The sequence below is a fragment of the Chiloscyllium plagiosum genome, unplaced genomic scaffold, assembly GCF_037043375.1.
Source record: "Chiloscyllium plagiosum isolate Xiang-an unplaced genomic scaffold, Cpla_swu_hap1 HiC_scaffold_19, whole genome shotgun sequence".
In the NCBI taxonomy this organism is placed as follows: Eukaryota; Metazoa; Chordata; class Chondrichthyes; order Orectolobiformes; family Hemiscylliidae; genus Chiloscyllium; species Chiloscyllium plagiosum.
Genome location: NW_028270157.1, coordinates 56,718,951 through 56,738,118, shown reverse-complemented (window position 1 = coordinate 56,738,118; position 19,168 = coordinate 56,718,951). Strand labels below are relative to the sequence as shown.

The 19,168-nt window shown below is 38.7% G+C and overlaps 1 protein-coding gene across 1 annotated transcript; it reads left to right on the top strand.

Annotated features, from left to right (window-relative positions):
- Positions 1-5,296: 5,296 nt before the first annotated feature.
- LOC122559533 (leiomodin-2-like) lies at positions 5,297-17,735 on the top strand. Its single transcript, XM_043709142.2, has 3 exons — positions 5,297-5,686; positions 11,727-13,115; positions 15,173-17,735. The coding sequence occupies exons 1-3, from the start codon at positions 5,411-5,413 to the stop codon at positions 15,197-15,199; spliced, it is 1,692 nt and encodes a 563-aa protein (XP_043565077.2). The 5' UTR covers positions 5,297-5,410; the 3' UTR covers positions 15,200-17,735.
- Positions 17,736-19,168: the final 1,433 nt, after the last annotated feature.

Sequence of the window (19,168 nt, the reverse complement as noted above, 5' to 3'; positions counted from 1 at the left end):
TGTAATTACAAAATAAAAGTGGATTTCTAAATTTAGTGTTTGGTGGTTTCTCTGGAGGTGTTTTGCTTTTGAATAATAAAGTAATGTCAGACTTCATTATGTTTGACCAGCTGTAAATCCAGCAGAACTCAATAAGTAAATGGTGTTTTATTAGAACCCAAGCTGAGGTTCAGTGACTAAATTGTATTTAATTACCAAGGCAGAGTTTTCCATCTCTGCATTGGTTACCAATCTTTGCTCTTGCTTCTCTTCCAGCATTGCTAAAATCTCCAACTGGCAATGTCTTCATTGCTAGTGTTGATTTCACTAATCCCTTTCCTTGCTGAAATATTAGCTCACCAGCATTGCACTTCCTGTCCTGTTCTCACCAATCATCTTTAATTTGCTGTCACCTCGTGTATTTAATCAGGTTTGTCATCTTAACAGACGCCTTTCAGTGGTCATATACATTTACATCCTCCAGATGTATGTTCCAGTGTGTCCTTGCTCATTAGTCTCTGGCCTCATTTGCAACACCCTCCTTCAGTGACGTGCTTTTAGCTATCTTGATCCCACAATCTATTCTCTACATTGTTGCCCCTCTCATCACCTTTTATGTTAAGAACCTTCAGTAAATTATTTTCTTTAAATAGTGTCTTGACATAAAGCTTTTCAAGGAGCTTTAACAAACAAAATATGACATTAAGCACAAGATTTTGTGACATGATGAAAAGCTTGGTTGAAGAAGCAGATTGTAAATGGAAGGGAGACACTAGGTAGCACAAAGGTGGAAGGACAGTGTACGAAAGCAGATAAGCTGCAGCTGGGAGAGTGGGAAAAGAAGTGGTAGATGATATATGATATTGGAAAGTGTGAGGTTTGCCCTTTGGTGTGGACAATTTTCTAAACAAGGAAAAGCTTACGAAATCTGAAGCACAAAAGAATCTAGGAATCCTAGTTCAGGATTCAGTTAGCAGTTAGGAAGGCAAATGCAATGTTGCCATTCATTTCAAGGGCTAGAATATAAAAGCAGAGGTGTACTGCTGAGGCTGTATAAGGTTTTGGTCAGGGTGCAGTTGGAATGCTGTGAGCAGTTTGGGTCCTGTATCTAAGAAAGGATGTACTGGCATTGGAGGAGGTCCAGAAGAAATTTACAACAATAGTCCCAGGAATAAAGAGCTTGTCATAATGAGGAGAATTTGAGGACTCGGTCTATACTCTGAGTTTCAAAGGATAAGGGGGGATCTGATTAAAATTACAGAATACTGAGGGGTCTAGATAGAATGGATGTGGAGATGTTTCCACTAGTAAAAGTGGAAAACCTAGGTCCCAACGGCACAACCTCAGTGAAAGGACACCTTAAGAATTGAGATATGGAGGAATTTCTACAGCCAGAGGATCTGTGGAGACCAAGTCAATGAGTGTATTTAAGATGGACAAGTTTTTGATAAGGGAATCAATGGTTATGGGGAGAAGGCAGAACAATGAGGTTGAAAAACATCAGCCATGATTGAATGGTAGAGCAGACTCGCTGGGCCAAGTAGCCTAATTTTGCTCCTTTATAATATAGTCTTGTAGAGACTGATGGGTTTAAGAAGAGAGTTTTAGAGCTTGGGACAAAAGCATGCCATTGATCGGGTGATGAAAATTGGACATGCATTTTGTAGTGAGGTTTATAGTGTTTGCAAGCATTTTGTATTATATGTTGTACCTTTACTACATTTTATCTTCATGTAGTGCTCTGGGTATATTGTAGCACAATAATTTTTAAATAAATACGTTCTGATGCTGAGCAATTTGAAAGTTATTCAGATTGAAAATTTTCTCCAGCTTCAAAATAGCAAACAGTGCCTCTGCTGCAAGTATCAAACCAATAAAGTCAAAGGCACTTCTAAATCTAGGTGTAAATTAAATATGCACGAAGTTAAATTGAGGTCAGCATCATCTATATTCACAGACCTCTACTCCATGTGGCCACTCTTAAAGATATATTTTGGGATTTCTCAGCCAAATATTTTGCAAAAAGTAATTTATTGATTAGAAAATGATTGTTTTGACCCAGTTCTGTGTATTAAGGATTAATGTAGTACACTCCAACAGATTGTTTTCTGAAAGAAGATAGAAACTGCACATAAAAATAAAGCTGGACGAACTCTGCAGTCCTAACCGCACCTGAATAGATGTTTTGGAACTAAAGATATTCAGTGTTCTTTCTGCAAAAGTTATTGTTGTAAATTCTGGCTAGCAAGAAAAATAGTCTTAATTACACTGCCTCGAGATATTCTGACTGTATTCATGTTTAATTTAGTGCTTCACTCTCCTTCCTTCAGCCACTGCTTTTGTATACAAGTCCACTTTGATAGTTTGGTATCATGAAAATTGACTCTCATCTGATATTAACCAGTTTTTGGTCTATTGCTGTGATAGATGAGATTAATACAATCCCTGAACCACATGGTTCCTACACAATTGAAAGTACAAGATCAAGATTTGAAGTAGGTGTGTCTATTAATGTTTTAGAAAGTAAAGAGAATTATGAATTTGCTATAATTTCACACATCACAACAAACACTAATATTGCCATTTTAAAACTTGCTCTAGGTACAGGCAGTTCTTGTATAAAGCGTGTTTCGGCAGCGCAATTTGACCATAACGTTGCTGAAGAATTAGGGAACGGTATTTTCAAGAACTCTGACCTCTGTTTGCAATAGCACAATCCCAGTGACGATCGTTTCGCCAACTTCATTCTGAGTGTCCTCCTACGTCAGCTGCCGTGAGAGGTACAATGCTATAAGTTGAGCAGTCTCATCTCAAAAATTAAACTAATGAATGTTCATTGCTCTCCCTCTGAGAGAAGAATATTTCCCTATATAATTCCTGCAGGACTTAAATGATCTTATACATACCATTTGCCTTTCTAATTTGTTTTTCTACCTGCATATCGCACAATCTAAACCAGCCCTCAGGAAATAGAAGACAATGAATCAGCCATCCATTTCTGCGATGATGACCCTCTGTCCCTGCATTAGCAATATTTTTTCAATGTAATCTACTTTTGTTAATAGATGATTTAAACCTTTATTCTGGCTGTGCTACATTTTGTGTTAGGCTTTTTGGGTGATTTTTGAGCGATTAGGAGTGGTTTTGTTTTGCTGGTCTGCCCCTAACTCCACTTTCCCCGTGTGCCATTAAGGGAGGTTTTGCTGGAACAACCCAGCCTTATAGGAGGACAACCTGTATTTTAGCCCTCTTGGGTGCAGTCCAATATTCAACACCAACCACTGTCTACAGATAGGATTGTGATCATCTTTGCTTTGCACTTTGGATTTAATGGGCAATTGGTTGGTTCACGATTGTGTAGTTTATTTTTGCCACTTTGGGCTCAATATCGTTATTTATGACTTAGGGTCTGTAGCCAGTGGAGCTTCGGAAAGTGATATTCAGTGTTTCATTTTAAGTTGTTCTGAAGAAGGGTCACCAAACCTGAAACGTTAACTCTGATTTCTCACCACAGATGCTGCCAGTCCTGCTGACCTTTTCCAGAAACTTTTTTTTCCTCATTTTCAAATGTTCGGTCAATAACATGGTTTCGGTTCTCTCTAGTCCTCTTTTGAAATTGAAATATGAAAACGGTACCGATTGACCGCTCTCCTATTCTATGTTTCAACCGTTAGGAAAATTGCCTGTGCTTTTGGAAAAAGAAATCTCGATGCACCTTTTTGTTTCAAAACTAATAATTTAAACGATTTAAGTGACAAACTGTAACCCTACACATGAGGACCTCGATGCTCCTCCATGGAGTTTTAGGGGGTATTTATTTTAAAAAGATCAAGCTTTAAATTAAATTTAGCCAAACAATGTCTTCATTAGCACACGAAAAAGCTAGTGTTAATGAATTTATGCGGTTTAGAAAAGAGAGTATTTGTGCCGCGCTCCTAGGCGTCGACTAATAAAATGCTTGTAGCAACTCCAAGGCCGTTTCCAATTTCCAGACGAAGCTGAACCGTTTCCAATCCCTGCAGTTGCCACGTTGCTTCATAACTGCTTCATTGTTTCATACGCCGCAGGCTGAGACAGTTTTATTTTTGGTGCTTGGTATCAGATGAGAAAAGTGACAACAACCACACACACCCGACAGTTATACAGTTCCATCCAGCTCCAAATGCAGCCAATGTCATAACATGCTCCATCTTTCCGAAATTGGCGCATTTCGGCCGGAGTTTAAATTGCGCCCATCATCTTTCCACTGTAGGGTAGACATTCTTTAAGTGCCAGATGTGCTCTTCCAACTGTACGGCCTGATCTGACCTAAGTTCTGTCAGTGCTCTACGGAGCACCAATAAAATGCTCGCTTGATTTTCGATGAACATACACAATGCTAATCTCTAGTATTTTCAGCACTGCAAGGTACACGTTAGGGTGATATGGAGTTCGAGTAAAGGTGAACGGTTATCCGTGGTCAGAACAGAGTCAAGGTGTTCCATGACCAACTCTTCCCATTATATTCTTCATTCATTTAAAAGCCTGCAAAATGTGATTGGGGCAGTAATGCAACAGAAAGACTGTCGATTTTATAAAGTAGCACTCGTGTGAATATAACGGAATCTCTAAACGGGTGGAGTGTAACGTACCGTGCCTATAAATAGTGTGATTGCAATGTACAGTATGTCCACATAGCTGCGCTTGTAATGATCTGTCTCGGTCAATTTCCTATTGTATGTGGATTGACATAGTTGATTTTTGTCACGGCTTTTCAAAATCTCCACTTCGCTCCATGTAACCCTAGCCATTGTTCCTCCCCCAAACGTCTTTAAACTAATTTTAAAACCTAACCTTTATCGTTTTGCACTCCGAGTTTCTAATGTGGGACCTCACATTTTGTTCGTTTTGGTGGGAATCCAGTTTAGTAATTTCTCTAGAACCGTACAAAAGCCTTTTTTCCCCTCCACACCGCCTTGTAGAAAAACTAAAAGTAGGACTATTAATGGGAGCAATCTGTAGGGAATTTTCTGAGCCCGGGCTGTTTTTTAATGGGAGCTTGGAGTGAGTGGGTGACAGAGGGAGGGAGAATGCTTTAGGGACTTGTTGCTGTGTCTCAGGTGTCTGGGAGCTGTAGCCTTTGGATTTGGTGGGCAGGGGGATAAGAATGCTGGACTGGGAGCCCCTGCTGTAATGGAATGAGGTGTCTGGACAGGATGGTACTTTAATTTGAACTGTCTCTGGTGACGTCTGTTGCTGAAAATGGAACATGCGTTCATACATTGTTAGAACAGCGAGCACATGATGACCTCAGCCGCCTCTTTAAAAGTTACCTACAACAGCCCGGAGACCCATCTCACCGAGCGCAGCCCACGCTGGTTAGTCAGAAAAGAGAGAAAATAAAACTTTTCCTTTCAGTTTTCGTCTTCAGACAGCTCGGCGATATATTGACATGTCGCAGTTCGGTTACAGGAAAGAACTGCAAAAGTACGAGGACATAGACGAGGATGAAATCCTTGCTTCTCTGACCTCGGATGAGCTAAAGGAGCTGGAGATGGAGTTGGAGGATATGGAACCGGATAGATTTGTACCCATTGGGCTCCGGCAGAAAGACCAAACAGATAAAACCCCTCAAGGAACGTTCAGCAGAGAGGCTTTGATGGCGTACTGGGAACACGAAACACAGAAACTGTTAGAAAATGAGAGACTTTCGGCCGAACTAAACCAAGTGAGTGCTCAATCCAGAACTTGACATCATGACAGAACAAAGTCTTTTCCCCAAATCTAGATTTCCATAAAACAAACAGAAGGTATTTGGCGCATCGTGCCTCTGTAGAGATTTTTCAAATTAGTCGTAGTTCTCTGTTCCGTCTCTTGTAAACAGTCTCTTTTCGTTTTTATTATATCTCATTTCCTACTGCAAGTGATTTTGAATCAGTTTCCACCGGCCTTTCAGACAATAGATTCCAGATCATTAACGCTACAATATTGGAAAAAAATCCACATTTCACCCAAACTTATTTTGTCAATTATCTTAAATCCGTCTTCTCTAGTTGCTGACGCTCTGCCAGTTTTGTTTATCCTGTAAAGATCCTTCATCTCAGTTCCTTGTTATCAGTTGATGTAAACTCCAATTAAACAACTCAACAACTTTAGACTTTTTGAAAATTGTACAGCCTCAAGTCAAAAAGTAGAAAGAAACCAAAACATGTAATAGTTGGAGGACAGCATCCTTCTGTAATTTGTCTCATTAAGCTTTTGGAACTGATAACATTTCGTGAACTTCTGACCATGAAAATGTTAAATGTGCATAAAATTCAAATTGATCTTCCTTTTAAAGCTTGTAAAAACTCAACTTTTGAACCAGTTGGCTCTAGGGCTTCACCTTTCCTTCCCCTTCCTGGTAAAGCACTGAGAATGTTTTTGGTAGTAGAAATGCATGTTGTGTTTTTGTATATGTTTTGTTATTTCTTTATAAGGTAATGTTCCATCAACTAATCCCTGCCTTCATTTCCAATGACAGTGTTAACTGCCTAAAGAATCCACTAGGTCATTGGAGGAAACATGTTCTATTAACAAACAGCAGCATAATAACGTTTTTATAATTTATGCAGAAACATTGAGGAATGATGAACAGACAAAAGGAAAATGAACTTGGAAATCCTCACTTGCAATTCTAGAGTGTGGAGCCATGAATTGGTCAGCTGTGTTTCATAACAGATGATAAGATCTTTGACCTCATTTGTACATCTGAATATATATTGCTGATTCATGTGAACATAGAAACCTTGCAATAATCACAATTGTTAGACTTTATTGTGTAATGATGAGTTTGCTCACATGAAGGCAAGAAACATTAGCTGAGTGCTATGTTACAAGTTTCAATTTGGTGTTTGCTTTTTGTAACTGATCATTGCACCATATCCACTTACCCCATTTTTCTAAAATGCCTTGAATAGGAATGAGTTTGTGGAGGAAAAAAAATCTTACTCCTATGTAAAGTCTTGATATAGATGGCACCAAACCTAACTGTTCTAATAATGTAAAATGAAGCCAGAAATGTAATATCCAACACAAAACAAAGGAGGGAGATTGAAATCAGGAAACTATAGACAAGATAGCCTAACACCTGTCATACAGAAATGCTAAAAATCCATTACTAAGGGTGTTACAGCAAGATACATAGAAAATCATAATGTGATCGGGCACAGTAAACCATGGTTTTTGTGAAAGGGAAATTATATTTACTTTCAATTTTTTGAGGAAGTAACAAGCAAGGTGGATAAAGGGCAATGTGTGCTGTACTTGGATTTCCAAAAGGCCATCCTAAAAAGGCCACTTGATGTGGGGATAGCGTAGTTAAAGGATTGGTTGCCTGACTGGAAGAAGAGAATAGGAACAAATAGGTATTTGTTTGGTTCCCAAACTGTAACTATTGGAGTGCAGTAGGAATCAGAATTTGGGGTCTCAACCATTAACAATCTACATCACTGACTGAAAAGATTGATGTTTGCCAATGAAACCAAAATAGATAGGAAGGTAAGTTGTCAAGATGAGATACAGAGTCTGAAAAGGGATGTAAATCGGTTAAGTGGACAAAAATTTGGCAGATTGCATATAATGTGGGAAAACGTGAATTTGTCCATTTTGTCAGGAAAAGTAGAAAATCAGTATGCTATTTAAATGGAAGCAAATATGTAGAATCATGAGAAGTTACAGCAACTGATTAGGAAGGCAAATGGAATGTTGGTGCCAATTGCAAGGGAATTGGAAATTCACAAAGATCTTTGAAATGCACCTTCCAAGCCTATGAGCACTTCCATCTAGAAAGACAATGGCAGCAGATACATGGGAACACAATCACCTGCAAGTTCCTCCTCAAGCCACTCAACATCCTAATATGGAAATATATCACCATTTCTTCACTGTCGCTGGGTCAAAATTCCAGAGATTCAAGGTAGCAATTCAGCACCACGTTCTCAAGAGCAATTAGGGACAGGCAATAAAATGGTGGCCAGCCAGTGATATCCGTATCCTATGAAAGAATAAAAGAAATCTAAAAGTAGGGATCTTTTACAGTACCTTGATATTCTTGGTAAGATTTGGTCTCCGTGTTTGAAAAAAGGATTACTTTAGAAGTAGTTCTGAAAATCTCTGATAGATTTTAGTCCTGGAATGAAGGAAGTTTGAACAGGTTGGGCCTATACCTGTTGGGGTTTAGAATAATGAGGCAAACCATAGACAATGTCTATGGGACTTGATGGTGTGCATAAGCAGGACAATGTTTCCTCTAATATGGGAAACTGGAATAAGGGGGCATAATTTAGGAATAAAATGGAAATGAGCATGGAGGCTGTTCATTTAATTTACTCAAGGCAGAAATCAATAGAATTTTGATAAACAAGAGAGCCAGGGGTTACAGTGGGCAGCAGAAAAGATCAGCCAGAATCTCATTGAATGGCAGAGCAGGTTCACAGGACTGAATGGCCTTGTCTTCCTTCTAAGTCCAATGTTCCAAAGGACTACAAAAGATCATTCTGTATCTTTTGCATGCCATGATCCTCAACTGACTTCCAAACCTCCTGAGTGGCTGAAAAAGAATTTAAAACTCATGCTAATTTCAGGAGAAAAAAAAATGGAAGACTTCTTACACGCCAGACTCAAACACAAAAGTTTCAGGAGCTTGCAGTGGCTGCAAGACATACCTAGCAATGTCCAGTTACCTTCTAAACACTACAGTGCCCTCACTCAGAATCTCATCCCAACCTCTTTTGGATGTTTACAGTAAATTTCCAGTCACTGCACAAATTGGCTACTTGTTGTACAGTCCAACTCAGAATCATATTGGCACTCCTTAGCAATACTTACACTGTCAAGGTACTCATGGTTTCCATCGCTTCTAATATTTTGCCTAAAACTGAAGTCAAATTAATGGGTCTGAAACATTGATTTGTTTTTTTCCTTTGTCACTATATTGGTATCCCCTAATTCTCAATTCCAATAAATCATTCAAGATACTGCCAAGGAGTTTGAAGAATTCTGCACCCATTTGTTTGTGCACCCATAGATGTTAGGGTTAGTAAGTCAACCTGTTTTAAGATTCCTCAGTCTATTCAAGACTCTAGCAATCCTACAGTACATTATTGGTAACTTGAGAATTATTTAATCCTCTATCTTATCCTGGGCATTCATCCAAAACTGTTCGAAGGAATCCTTCATTAACCCTGTCCAGTCCATTATATCATTCTGACTGTAAGTGTAGCTGAGAACAGTTCTTTCTGTAATTGAGGTTTTGGTAAAGAAAAAGGAGGAAGCATATGTCATGTATAGACAGCAGGGATCGAGTGAATACTTAGAAGAGTATAAAAACAATAGGAGTATACTTAAGAGGAAAATCAGGAGGGCAAAAAGGGGACATGAGACAGCTTTAGCTATTAGGGTTAAGGAGAATCCAAAGGGATTCTATAAACACATTAAAGACAAAAGGGTAACTAGGTAGAGAATAGGGCCCCTCAAAAATCAGCAAGGCAACCTTTGTGTGGAACTGCAAGAGATGGGGCAGATACTAAACGAGTATTTTGCATCAGTGTTTACAGTGGAAAAGGACATGGAAGATATAGGATGATGGTGACATCTTGAAAAATATCCATATAACAAAGGATGAGGTGTTGGATGTCTTAAAATGCATAAAGGTGGATAAATCCCCAGGACATGATCAGGTGTACCCTAAAACTCTGTGGGAAGTTAGGGAAGTGATTTCTGGGACCCTTGCTGAGATACTTGTATCATCGATAGTCACAGGTGAGGTGCTGGAAGACTGGAGGTTGGCTAACGTGGTGCCACTGTTTAAGAAGGGTGGTAAGGACAAGCCAGGGAACTGTAGACTGGTGAGCCTGACATCAGTGGTGGGCAAGTTGTTGCAGGGAATCCTGAGGGACACCATTTTCATGTATTTGGAAAGGCAAGGACTCAGTAGAGATAGTCAATGTGGCTTTGTGCTTGGGAAAACATGTCTCACAAACTTGATTGAGTTTTTTGAAGAAGTGACGGAGAGAATTGATGAGGGCAGAGCAATGGATGTGATCTGTATGGACTTCAGTAAGGCATTCAACAAAGTTCCCCATGGGACACTGGTTAGCAAGGTTGGATCTCATAAAATACAGGGAGAACTAGCCATTTGGATGCAGAAGTGGCTCGAAGGTAGCAGAATGAGGGTGATGGTGAAGGGCTGCCTTTCAGACTGGAGGCCTGTGACCAGTGGAGTGCCACAAGGATCGGTGCTGGGTACACTACTTTTCATCATTTATGTAAATGATTTGGATATGAGCATAAGAGGTATAGTTAGTAAGTTTGCAGATGACATCAACATTAGAGGTGTAGTGGACAGCAAAGAAGGTTAACTCATTACAATGGGATCTTGATCAGATGGGCCAATGGGGACAGGCAGATGGAGTTTAATTTAGATAAATATGAGCTGCTGCATTTTGGAAAGGCAAATCAGAGCAACACTTATACACTTAATGGTAAGGTCCTGGAGAGTATCGCTGAACAAAGAGACCTTGGAGTGCAGGTTCATAGTTCCTTGAAAGTGGAGGCACAGGTAGATAGGATAATGAAGAAGGCATTTGTTATGATTTCCTTTATTTGTCAGTACATTGAGTATAGGAGTTGGGAGGTCATGTAGAGGACATTGGTTAATCCATGTTTCGAATATTGTGTGCAATTCTGGTCTCCCTCCTATTGGAAGGATGGTGTGAAACTTGAAAGGGTTTGGAAAAGATTTACAAGGATGTTGCCTGGGTTGGAGCATTTGAGTTATAAGTAGAGGCTGCATAGACTGGGGCTGTTTTTCCGGGGTGTTGAAGGCTGAGGGGTGACCTTATAGAGGTATATAAAATCATGAGGGGCATGGATAGTGTGAATAGACAAGATCTTTTCCCTGTGGTGAGGGAGTCCAGAACTAGAGGGCATAGGTTTAGGGTGGGAGTGGAAAGGTATAAAAGAGATCTAAGGATCAACTTTTTCACACAGAGGATAGTGCATGCATGGAATGAGCTATCAGAGGAAGTGGTATAGGTTGGTACAATTGCAACATTTAAAGGACATCTGGATTGGTAAATAACTAGGAAAGGTTTAAAGGGATATGGATCAAGTACTGGCAAGTGGGACTAGAGTAGGTAAGGATAACTGGTCGGCATTGACGAGTTATACCAAAGGGTCTGTTTCCATACTGTACATCTCTCTGACTCTATGACTACATGTAAACAATATGTTCTTCTGACTTCACAAACAACTATTTATACCAAAAACAAAGAAGAGTTTTAAATAATTTGTATATTACTGAGAAAAAGATACTACCCCCTATTTGAGTCAAAACTGGCACAAATGTATGTCCTATCAGTCTTCATCTAACTGCTACATTCTTCGCAGAGCAACACCTCTTTGAAACAGTGTACATGCTAACCAATCAACTTTCTTCTCACATAATACAAAATATTGTTTTCTTTTTAAATTGGTATTCTTGTGAATTGTCCTGATTAGTGCAAGATGAAACATCTAGCCAAAATATGTCCTTTTTTTCAGCAATACTCACGTTCCATCTTATGAAACAGCCATTAGAAATGTTTGGAACATTTAGAAATGTATACTAAAGGGGGAGAGGGACAGGGTAGCATGTCACTTTAATTCTCAATTGCAACACATAGCTTGGCTGAAGCAATGTGCATACTTTGCTATTTCTGGTATTTATTGATCAATGTTAATTTCAGACACAAAGCAATGAAGCTCAGAAAGGAGATACTGAAGAAGACTGTGAAACTGAAAGTGAAGGGGGTCAATCAGAGGTCGAAGTAGACATAGATGAATGCACATCAGAAGAAACAGAAGAGGAGGCTGAAGATGATATAACAGAGGAAGAGAAAGAGGAGGAAGATGATGATGACAAATCTTTAGACATCAGATCAGTAAGCAAAAATGGAGAGGCTGGACCACACTCATGTAATGGGCATATTAATAATCAGTCAATGCAAAACCATATTTTGCAGCATAACAAAGGGAAATTGACAGAAGATGATCCAAATCTCAAAGCAACTGCTAGCTCACCAAGTGGAAATGCAGCATTTATTGATGACATTCTTGAGAGCATTAAGAACAATGACCCGGAGAAAACAGAAATCAATCTGAATAATATTGAGAACATAAGTGTTGCAACATTTACACTCATTGCAGAAGCTCTGAAATATAATACAGTTGTCAAAATTTTGAGTTTGGCCAACACTCATGCTGATGACCATGTGGCATGTGCACTAGCTGATATGTTACAAGTTAACAGAAGCATCACCAATCTTAATATTGACTCAAACTATATCTCAGGCAAAGGAATCTTGGCTATCATTAGAGCGATACAGTATAATAATGTATTAACAGAACTAAGATTCCATAATCAAAGGCATATATGTGGAGGACAGGTTGAAATGGAAATAGCCAATCTTCTTAAAAATAATGAAAACCTTATGAAATTAGGTTATCATTTTGAACTGGCAGGACCACGGATGGCAATGACTAGTATCCTAACCAGAAACCTGGACAAACTGAGGCAAAAACGCCTCCAGGAGCAAAAGCAACAGCAGGAAATGGACAAAATGCTTGGCATTGTGGAACCAACAAACCGAAGAACATTTGCTTTGCAGAGAGACTCACCAAGATCCTCTCCACGTGCTTCTCCAAAGAGCTCACCCTGGTCATCTCCTAAAGTAGTCAAAAAAATAAATTCTCAGAAATCTCCTGTTCCACCTCCACCACCACCCCCTCCTCCTCCTCCTCTTCCAGAGAAGCTTGTAATTCCTCAGCCACCACCACCGCCTCCATTACCAATACAATCGACCCCAAGTAGAAATATAGCTGAAGCCATTAAGCTTCAAGAGTTGTCCAAGATGAAACCACAGAGTGTCCAGGAAAATGGCAAAGTCAGGAAAAGCAAAGGTAAAAATAAGAAGACGAATAAAGAAGACCACATTTTAAAGGATCTCAAAAAATCTTTAAGACCAATTTCAGAGCAAAGGTCAGAGAATGGGTCAAGGCCAGTAACTCCTCAGAGGACATTCCATGATGAACTAATGGCAGCTATCCGCTCAAGCAGTATAAAGCAGCTAAGACCTGTAAGTTACAAGGAAATTAATGAAAAATCTTAGACAATTATTTTGCAAATTTTTATCACGGATCTTTGTGCTTCCATAGTTGAAAGTTCAGCACATGTTCCCTGCAGGGATGAGGTGTTAATCGTATTTATGGTATAATTATACAGAATAGAATCTTATGCTTCCAACATCATTGTAGATGGACCTTTAAATTATTTAAGATGAGGTAATACATTACAATGTAGAGATAATATCAAGTAATCATTTACTGTAATGTATAATAAACTAGATTAGACCATAAGATGTAGGAGAAAAAGTAGGTCCTTTAGCTTATCGACCCAGTTTGGTTATTCAGTGAGATCAAGGCTGAACTGATAATCCTCAACTCAGCTTTCCGACCTTCTCCCCACCTTTCCGACCTTCTCCCCACCTTTCCGACCTTCTCCCCACCTTTCCGACCTTCTCCCCAGCTTTCTGACCTTCTCCCCATCTTTCCGACCTTCTCCCCAGCTTTCCGACCTTCTCCCCAGCTTTCCGACCTTCTCCCCAGCTTTCCGACCTTCTCCCCACCTTTCCGACCTTCTCCCCACAACTCCTGGTTCCCTTACTGATTTAAAAATCTGTGTATCTCAATCGTGAATATACTTAGGACCCAGCCTCGACAACTCTCTATGGTAAACAATTCTACAGGCTAACTAGCCTCAGAGAAATAAAACTTCTCATCTCTGTCTTAAATGGATGACCACAAATTCTGAGATTATGCCCTTTGGTCCAAGACTGTTCCACAAGGGGCAGTGACCCCTCCCAAATCCACCCAATCTACTTCTCTAATATTCTTATATGTTTCATTAAGGTCTTCTCTAATTCTTCTAACCTTCAATACGCAGAAGCCCAATCTATTCAATCTCTCCTCATAAGAAAATCTGTCCATACCAAGAATCAATCTCGTGCACCTTCCCTAGGCTGCCAGTATGTCTTTCCTTAAATAAGGGGACCAGAACTATTCACAGTATTCCAGATATGGTCTAACTAGTGCCAAGTTGAACTTGTGATGACAACAGAGAGTTATTTGCTTCCTTAATATTATTATTTGTGCCATAGGCCTGAATGTGTTTATTTAACCAAATAATTGTCACCAAATTCTACAGCCAGTTAACACTTTATTGTAGACACAGGGGAAAAAGCACTTAAGTATTCATGTCAACTGATCAGGATAAGCTTATCTGATGCTGTGGCTTTAAGTAAAGTCACCAAATTTACATTGCAAGGACAATCTTGTTATGACTTAACTGATAGGTGAATGAACTCAGTCCATGCCAAGCAAATAAAACTTTAATTACAAATAAAGACAATCAAAATACCTTAAGAAATACACATGCTACCTAACCAGATATAGTGATAGATTAAAAACACAGTTAAGGATTGAAATTCCACTTTGCATGTTAGTAATGATAGTATAATTGCATTTGCATGAATTGCTTGGTACACTGTTATCACAAGACCATGCCTCAGCCTTAGGCTGCCAAAAGCATCATATTCCGCATCTGTTTGTTTCCCATATCCACAATTCCTATGTCTGCTTTGGTCAATGCATCCAGATTATTCACAAAATATCTTTGGGGGCAGCACAGTGGCTCAGTGGTTAGCACTGCTGCCTCATAGCGCCAGGGTTCCAGGTTTGATTCCACCCTTTGGGGAATGTCTGTGTGGAGTTTGCACATTCTCCCCGTGTCTGCGTGGGTTTCCTCCAGGTGCTCCGGTTTCCTCCCACAGTTCAAAGATGTGCAGGTCAGGTGAATTGGCCATGCTAAATTGCTCATTGTGCTAGGTGTGTTAGTCAAAGGGAAATGGGTCTGGGTGGATTACTCTTTGGAGAGTCGGTGTGGACTGATTGAGTTGAAGATCCTGTTTCCACACTGTAGGGAATCTAATCTAATCTAATTAGAAATATTATACTGTGGTTATAACGAACTTACTGAATGTATATGATCCAAAGTAAATAATATAGAATGAATCATGTGTATTTTACTGAAAATATTAATGGTATATAAATATTAAAACATTAACCCTTTTTTCAGGTTGAACTTCCAGAATATCTTCGATGAATTCATCATTGATTTCTTTGTCAAGAAAGAATAATCCAAATCAGTTCAACAATGGGTCTTGCAAGCATCTGAATAACTACTGTTATAAAATGAAAACCAGGTCTACTCAGAAGCTCACTAAAACATTTTGAGCACTTTCAAATGTGCAAGTGCTGAGTATTCTAGTGTGTGAATTAGACATTGAGTTCTTTCTTTAGCATTAGTCAATGGATGCAAAGCGTCTTAAATTAAAGAATGCCTATCATAGGATAAATGTATTTATATGTAAATATGTAAACAGATGGATTTTCTATTTAAGTAGATAATTTTCTTATACTGTTAAGTGTTAAATAAGGAAAAATGTTTTGGAAATTGATTTAAAGAATTAAATTATGTAAAGTATATCAATGACTTTTAGATTTTTATAACTTTTAATCCTGTTGTATAGCTAGTTCAAGCTTCTGTTTTCTGTAGAATAACTTCCTGATGAACATGAAATGCATAATTTAAAATCCATTTTCATGCCTTTGATATTATTAAACAGTAATAAAGGTATCTCTGGCCAATAATAATGCCTATTTGTGATGTGCCATTGACATTTTGCAAGGTTTGTCATTCCTAATATATGGTGGTTTTATCTGTAAACTTTGCTAATCTTTGGGTTTCTAATGTAAATAGCTTTTCTTCGTGCGCACAGTGAGTGCTGGTAGTTTAACTGACTGTGCTGGGATATGGGGGACGAAAGACCTAAGAATCATGTGACAAAAACTTATTTTGTTAAACCAGGAAGAACTGCTGCAGGGCAACTTCATTTGCTTGTTACGCAAGTAGTGTAATTTCAACAGTTGGTAACTAGCTTGTGACAGATCTGGGGTTAAAATTATGTAAGGAATAGATAAAATAGAAGCAGAGGTGTTGTTTGTACTGGTGGGTGAAACTAGAACTAGAACTAGGGGGCTTAGCCTCAAAATAAGGGGGAGCAAGTTTAGGACTGAGTTGAAGAGAAATGGTTGTGAATCTGTGGAATTCCCTGCCCGGGGACACAGTTGAGGTTGCCCCATTGAATGTTTTTAAGGCAAAGATAGATTTTTGAACAGTAAAGAAATTAAGGGTTACAGTAAGTGGGCAGGTAAGTGGAGCTGAGTCCATGGAAAGATCAGCCGTGATCTTATTGAATGGCGGAGCAGGCTCAAGGAGCCAGGTGGCCTTCTCCTGCTCCTACTTCTTATGTTCTTAACTGGACTATTGCAAGTCGATGCTTTCTCTCATTGTCCTTTTAGCCAGTTACTTGGACAGAGGTAGGGGCAAATCAGGCAAAAAAGGAATGAGTATAATTTTAAGTTGGAACAATAGCTCACTTTAATTGTATTGCATACAATTCAAATTTCAAAAGAAAATATGTATTGTGCATATAATTGTGCTATCAATCACCCCTTTGACTACAGTCAATTTGGGTTTTTGACATATATTTGCTACTAACAAAATTAATGGAACTTAAAACCAGAATAGATAGCTCTTGCTGATTACAGCAGTATTTCTTTCGGTTGCAAGTCAGTACTCCAGTCTGCTCCTGGCCGATGATGGATCTCTTTCTCTACCTGCTGTTTTGTTAGGTTTCTCTAAATCTTGTGCAGCACAAACTGCTGGAACAAACTGAGCAAATAGTCTCCACCTATTCAGGGAATTGAAGATTTAAAACATACACTGTCTTAATAATAATTGCATTAACATCATGGAACTCATTGTAGCTTCATTCTGTTATGAACTGTCAATGGTACAAAGAAATGCTGCAGCCATTTCTCCTGCTTGTCTTTCTCTTCAAACTGCTGAGGCACAGAAGATCACCTTCAGTTAAGTGCATCATTGTTTATGTTGAGAAGCAGGAATTGTCCTTTGGAGTATGGAGGAAAAAGCCCACTTGACTTAACTTTACATAAAACTTTTGCTGAAGACACAACTCCATCACTACGTTTGTGGTAAAGAGACACCTTGAATAGTAAGAGGTCTTTATGATAAAAGTAATCTGTATCTAGTATAGTCAGTCTTAGTTTACATTCTTCTTTTCACCTCCCTCCTCCAAATAATACAAAAGAGGGAATTCTCAGTTGGAATTCTCAGGTGCAGAATTTAATTCGTTATAATCATAAGTCTTAAAGACAAGCCCTTCCAAAAATAAACAAAATACCAAACATGACTAAATAATTAACCTAAAACAAACTCAAAATTCAAATAAAATGGAGAAAAAGCAATGTAGGCCATTCTTGCGGGCTGATGTATAATTTGTTGAGTTCTGATAAATGTCATCACTGCCTGATCTCTTGATCCACATTTTCCACCTCAGTATCTCTGGTTTTTCCAACCCATTTGTCACACTTGTCATTGGTTAATGTCTAACAGATCATTCAAAGTTTCTATTTCTCAGTGATTTTATGGGGTAGTTTGATCTTGTCATTCATGTAAACTTGTGTGAATTTTCCATAAATTGTACTTTATTCACTGTATGGTATTCCTGGTCTATTCTCACTTTATTTCTGATATAAAGCTTGTGAAAGTGAGAGCATGTGATTGTCACTACATAATTGAAACCTTTGATGGCCAGAATGACTTTAACATCTTAAATGACATGAGCTTTGAGACAACAGCATAGTGCAAGTGACATAAAAACCAGATCTGTATGGGGCAAGCTCTCCATTTGCATAGCTCTTTTGTTTAACACCACCAAGTACTCCTTACAGAGGGTGATACATCATAAAAACCTTCACTGGAATTTTAACATTTTATTTTAAAATTGTAAACATAAATCTGAGTTATCAAAGGGAAGGCCTATTATCTTTCTCTTTGTTCAAGCAGTACGAACAGTTTGAAGGACACTTTCACATACAGTCAACTGAAATAGAGCTAATGGTGTGGAGGTATAGAGCTAATGGTATAGAGCTAATGGTATAGAGCTAATGGTATAGAGCTAATGGTGTGGAGGTATAGAGCTAATGGTATAGAGCTAATGGTATAGAGCTAATGGTGTGGAGGTGCCGGTGTTGGACTGGGGTGGACAAAGTTAAAAATCACACAGCACCAGATTATAGTCCAACACGTTTAGTTGGAAGTACAAGCTTTCGGAGCATTGCTCCTTTGTCAGGTAGCTGACAGCTTTATGGCAAAGCTATGCTAATTTCACAGATAAGCCACACTCCTGACCTCATTTCTGGCTTCAAAAATGACATTCAATCTACCAAATTCATTCAAGATCTTCATTCAAGAGGGTGGTTCTACCTACAGGGCTGAGTACTTCCACCTCGATCTTCCACATGACTTAGTCTTTTAAACCGGCTTGAACAGCATCCGCAAGACTGATCAATCCTGCAACACACTGCTAAATATGTTATTACAGCAATTACGATTATGAGAGTTACATGTTGGAACTCGAATTTTAGTAAGATGGATGAATGGAGGTTGTCATGTGGCCTGTTTTGCATTATGCTGACAAGAAACTGGGTGGCTAAGTTTTTAAAGGGAGGCCCAGGTTATTTTACTGTGAAGAACGTATAAGGCATTCAAACCTGTAAACAATGATGGAAGATCACACAACACCGAGTTATAGTCCAACAGGTTTGTTTGGAAGTACAAGAAGAAGCAGTGCTCTAAAAGCTTGTACTTACAAATAAACCTGTTGGACTATAACCTGGTGTTGTGTGATTTTTTTTTTATAGATATTTTTATTAGAAATTTAACATTTTTACAAGTTTACAAAAATAAACAAAACTCTCAGATATAAACATTGATATACAATTAGCTCAAATATACAATAACCAAAATTTGACAAAAAAAAAACAAAACAACAAAAAAAACGAAAAGAAAAAAAAACACAAACAAACAAAACTCAACTATCTACTAATCTAACCTACAACTAACCAGAGTGTATATTTAAGTCTCTTACATGCTCGGGATGTGTTAACATCAGATATGATAAAACCCGTATTCATGCGGGATTCC

Coding starts and splice junctions, on each gene's coding strand:
- LOC122559533 (XM_043709142.2), top strand. CDS start 5,411: ATGTCGCAGTTCGGTTACAGGAAAGAACTGCAAAAGTACGAGGACATA. Junction 5,687..11,726: donor TTTCGGCCGAACTAAACCAA/GTGAGTGCTCAA, acceptor TGTTAATTTCAG/ACACAAAGCAATGAAGCTCA. Junction 13,116..15,172: donor GTATAAAGCAGCTAAGACCT/GTAAGTTACAAG, acceptor CCCTTTTTTCAG/GTTGAACTTCCAGAATATCT.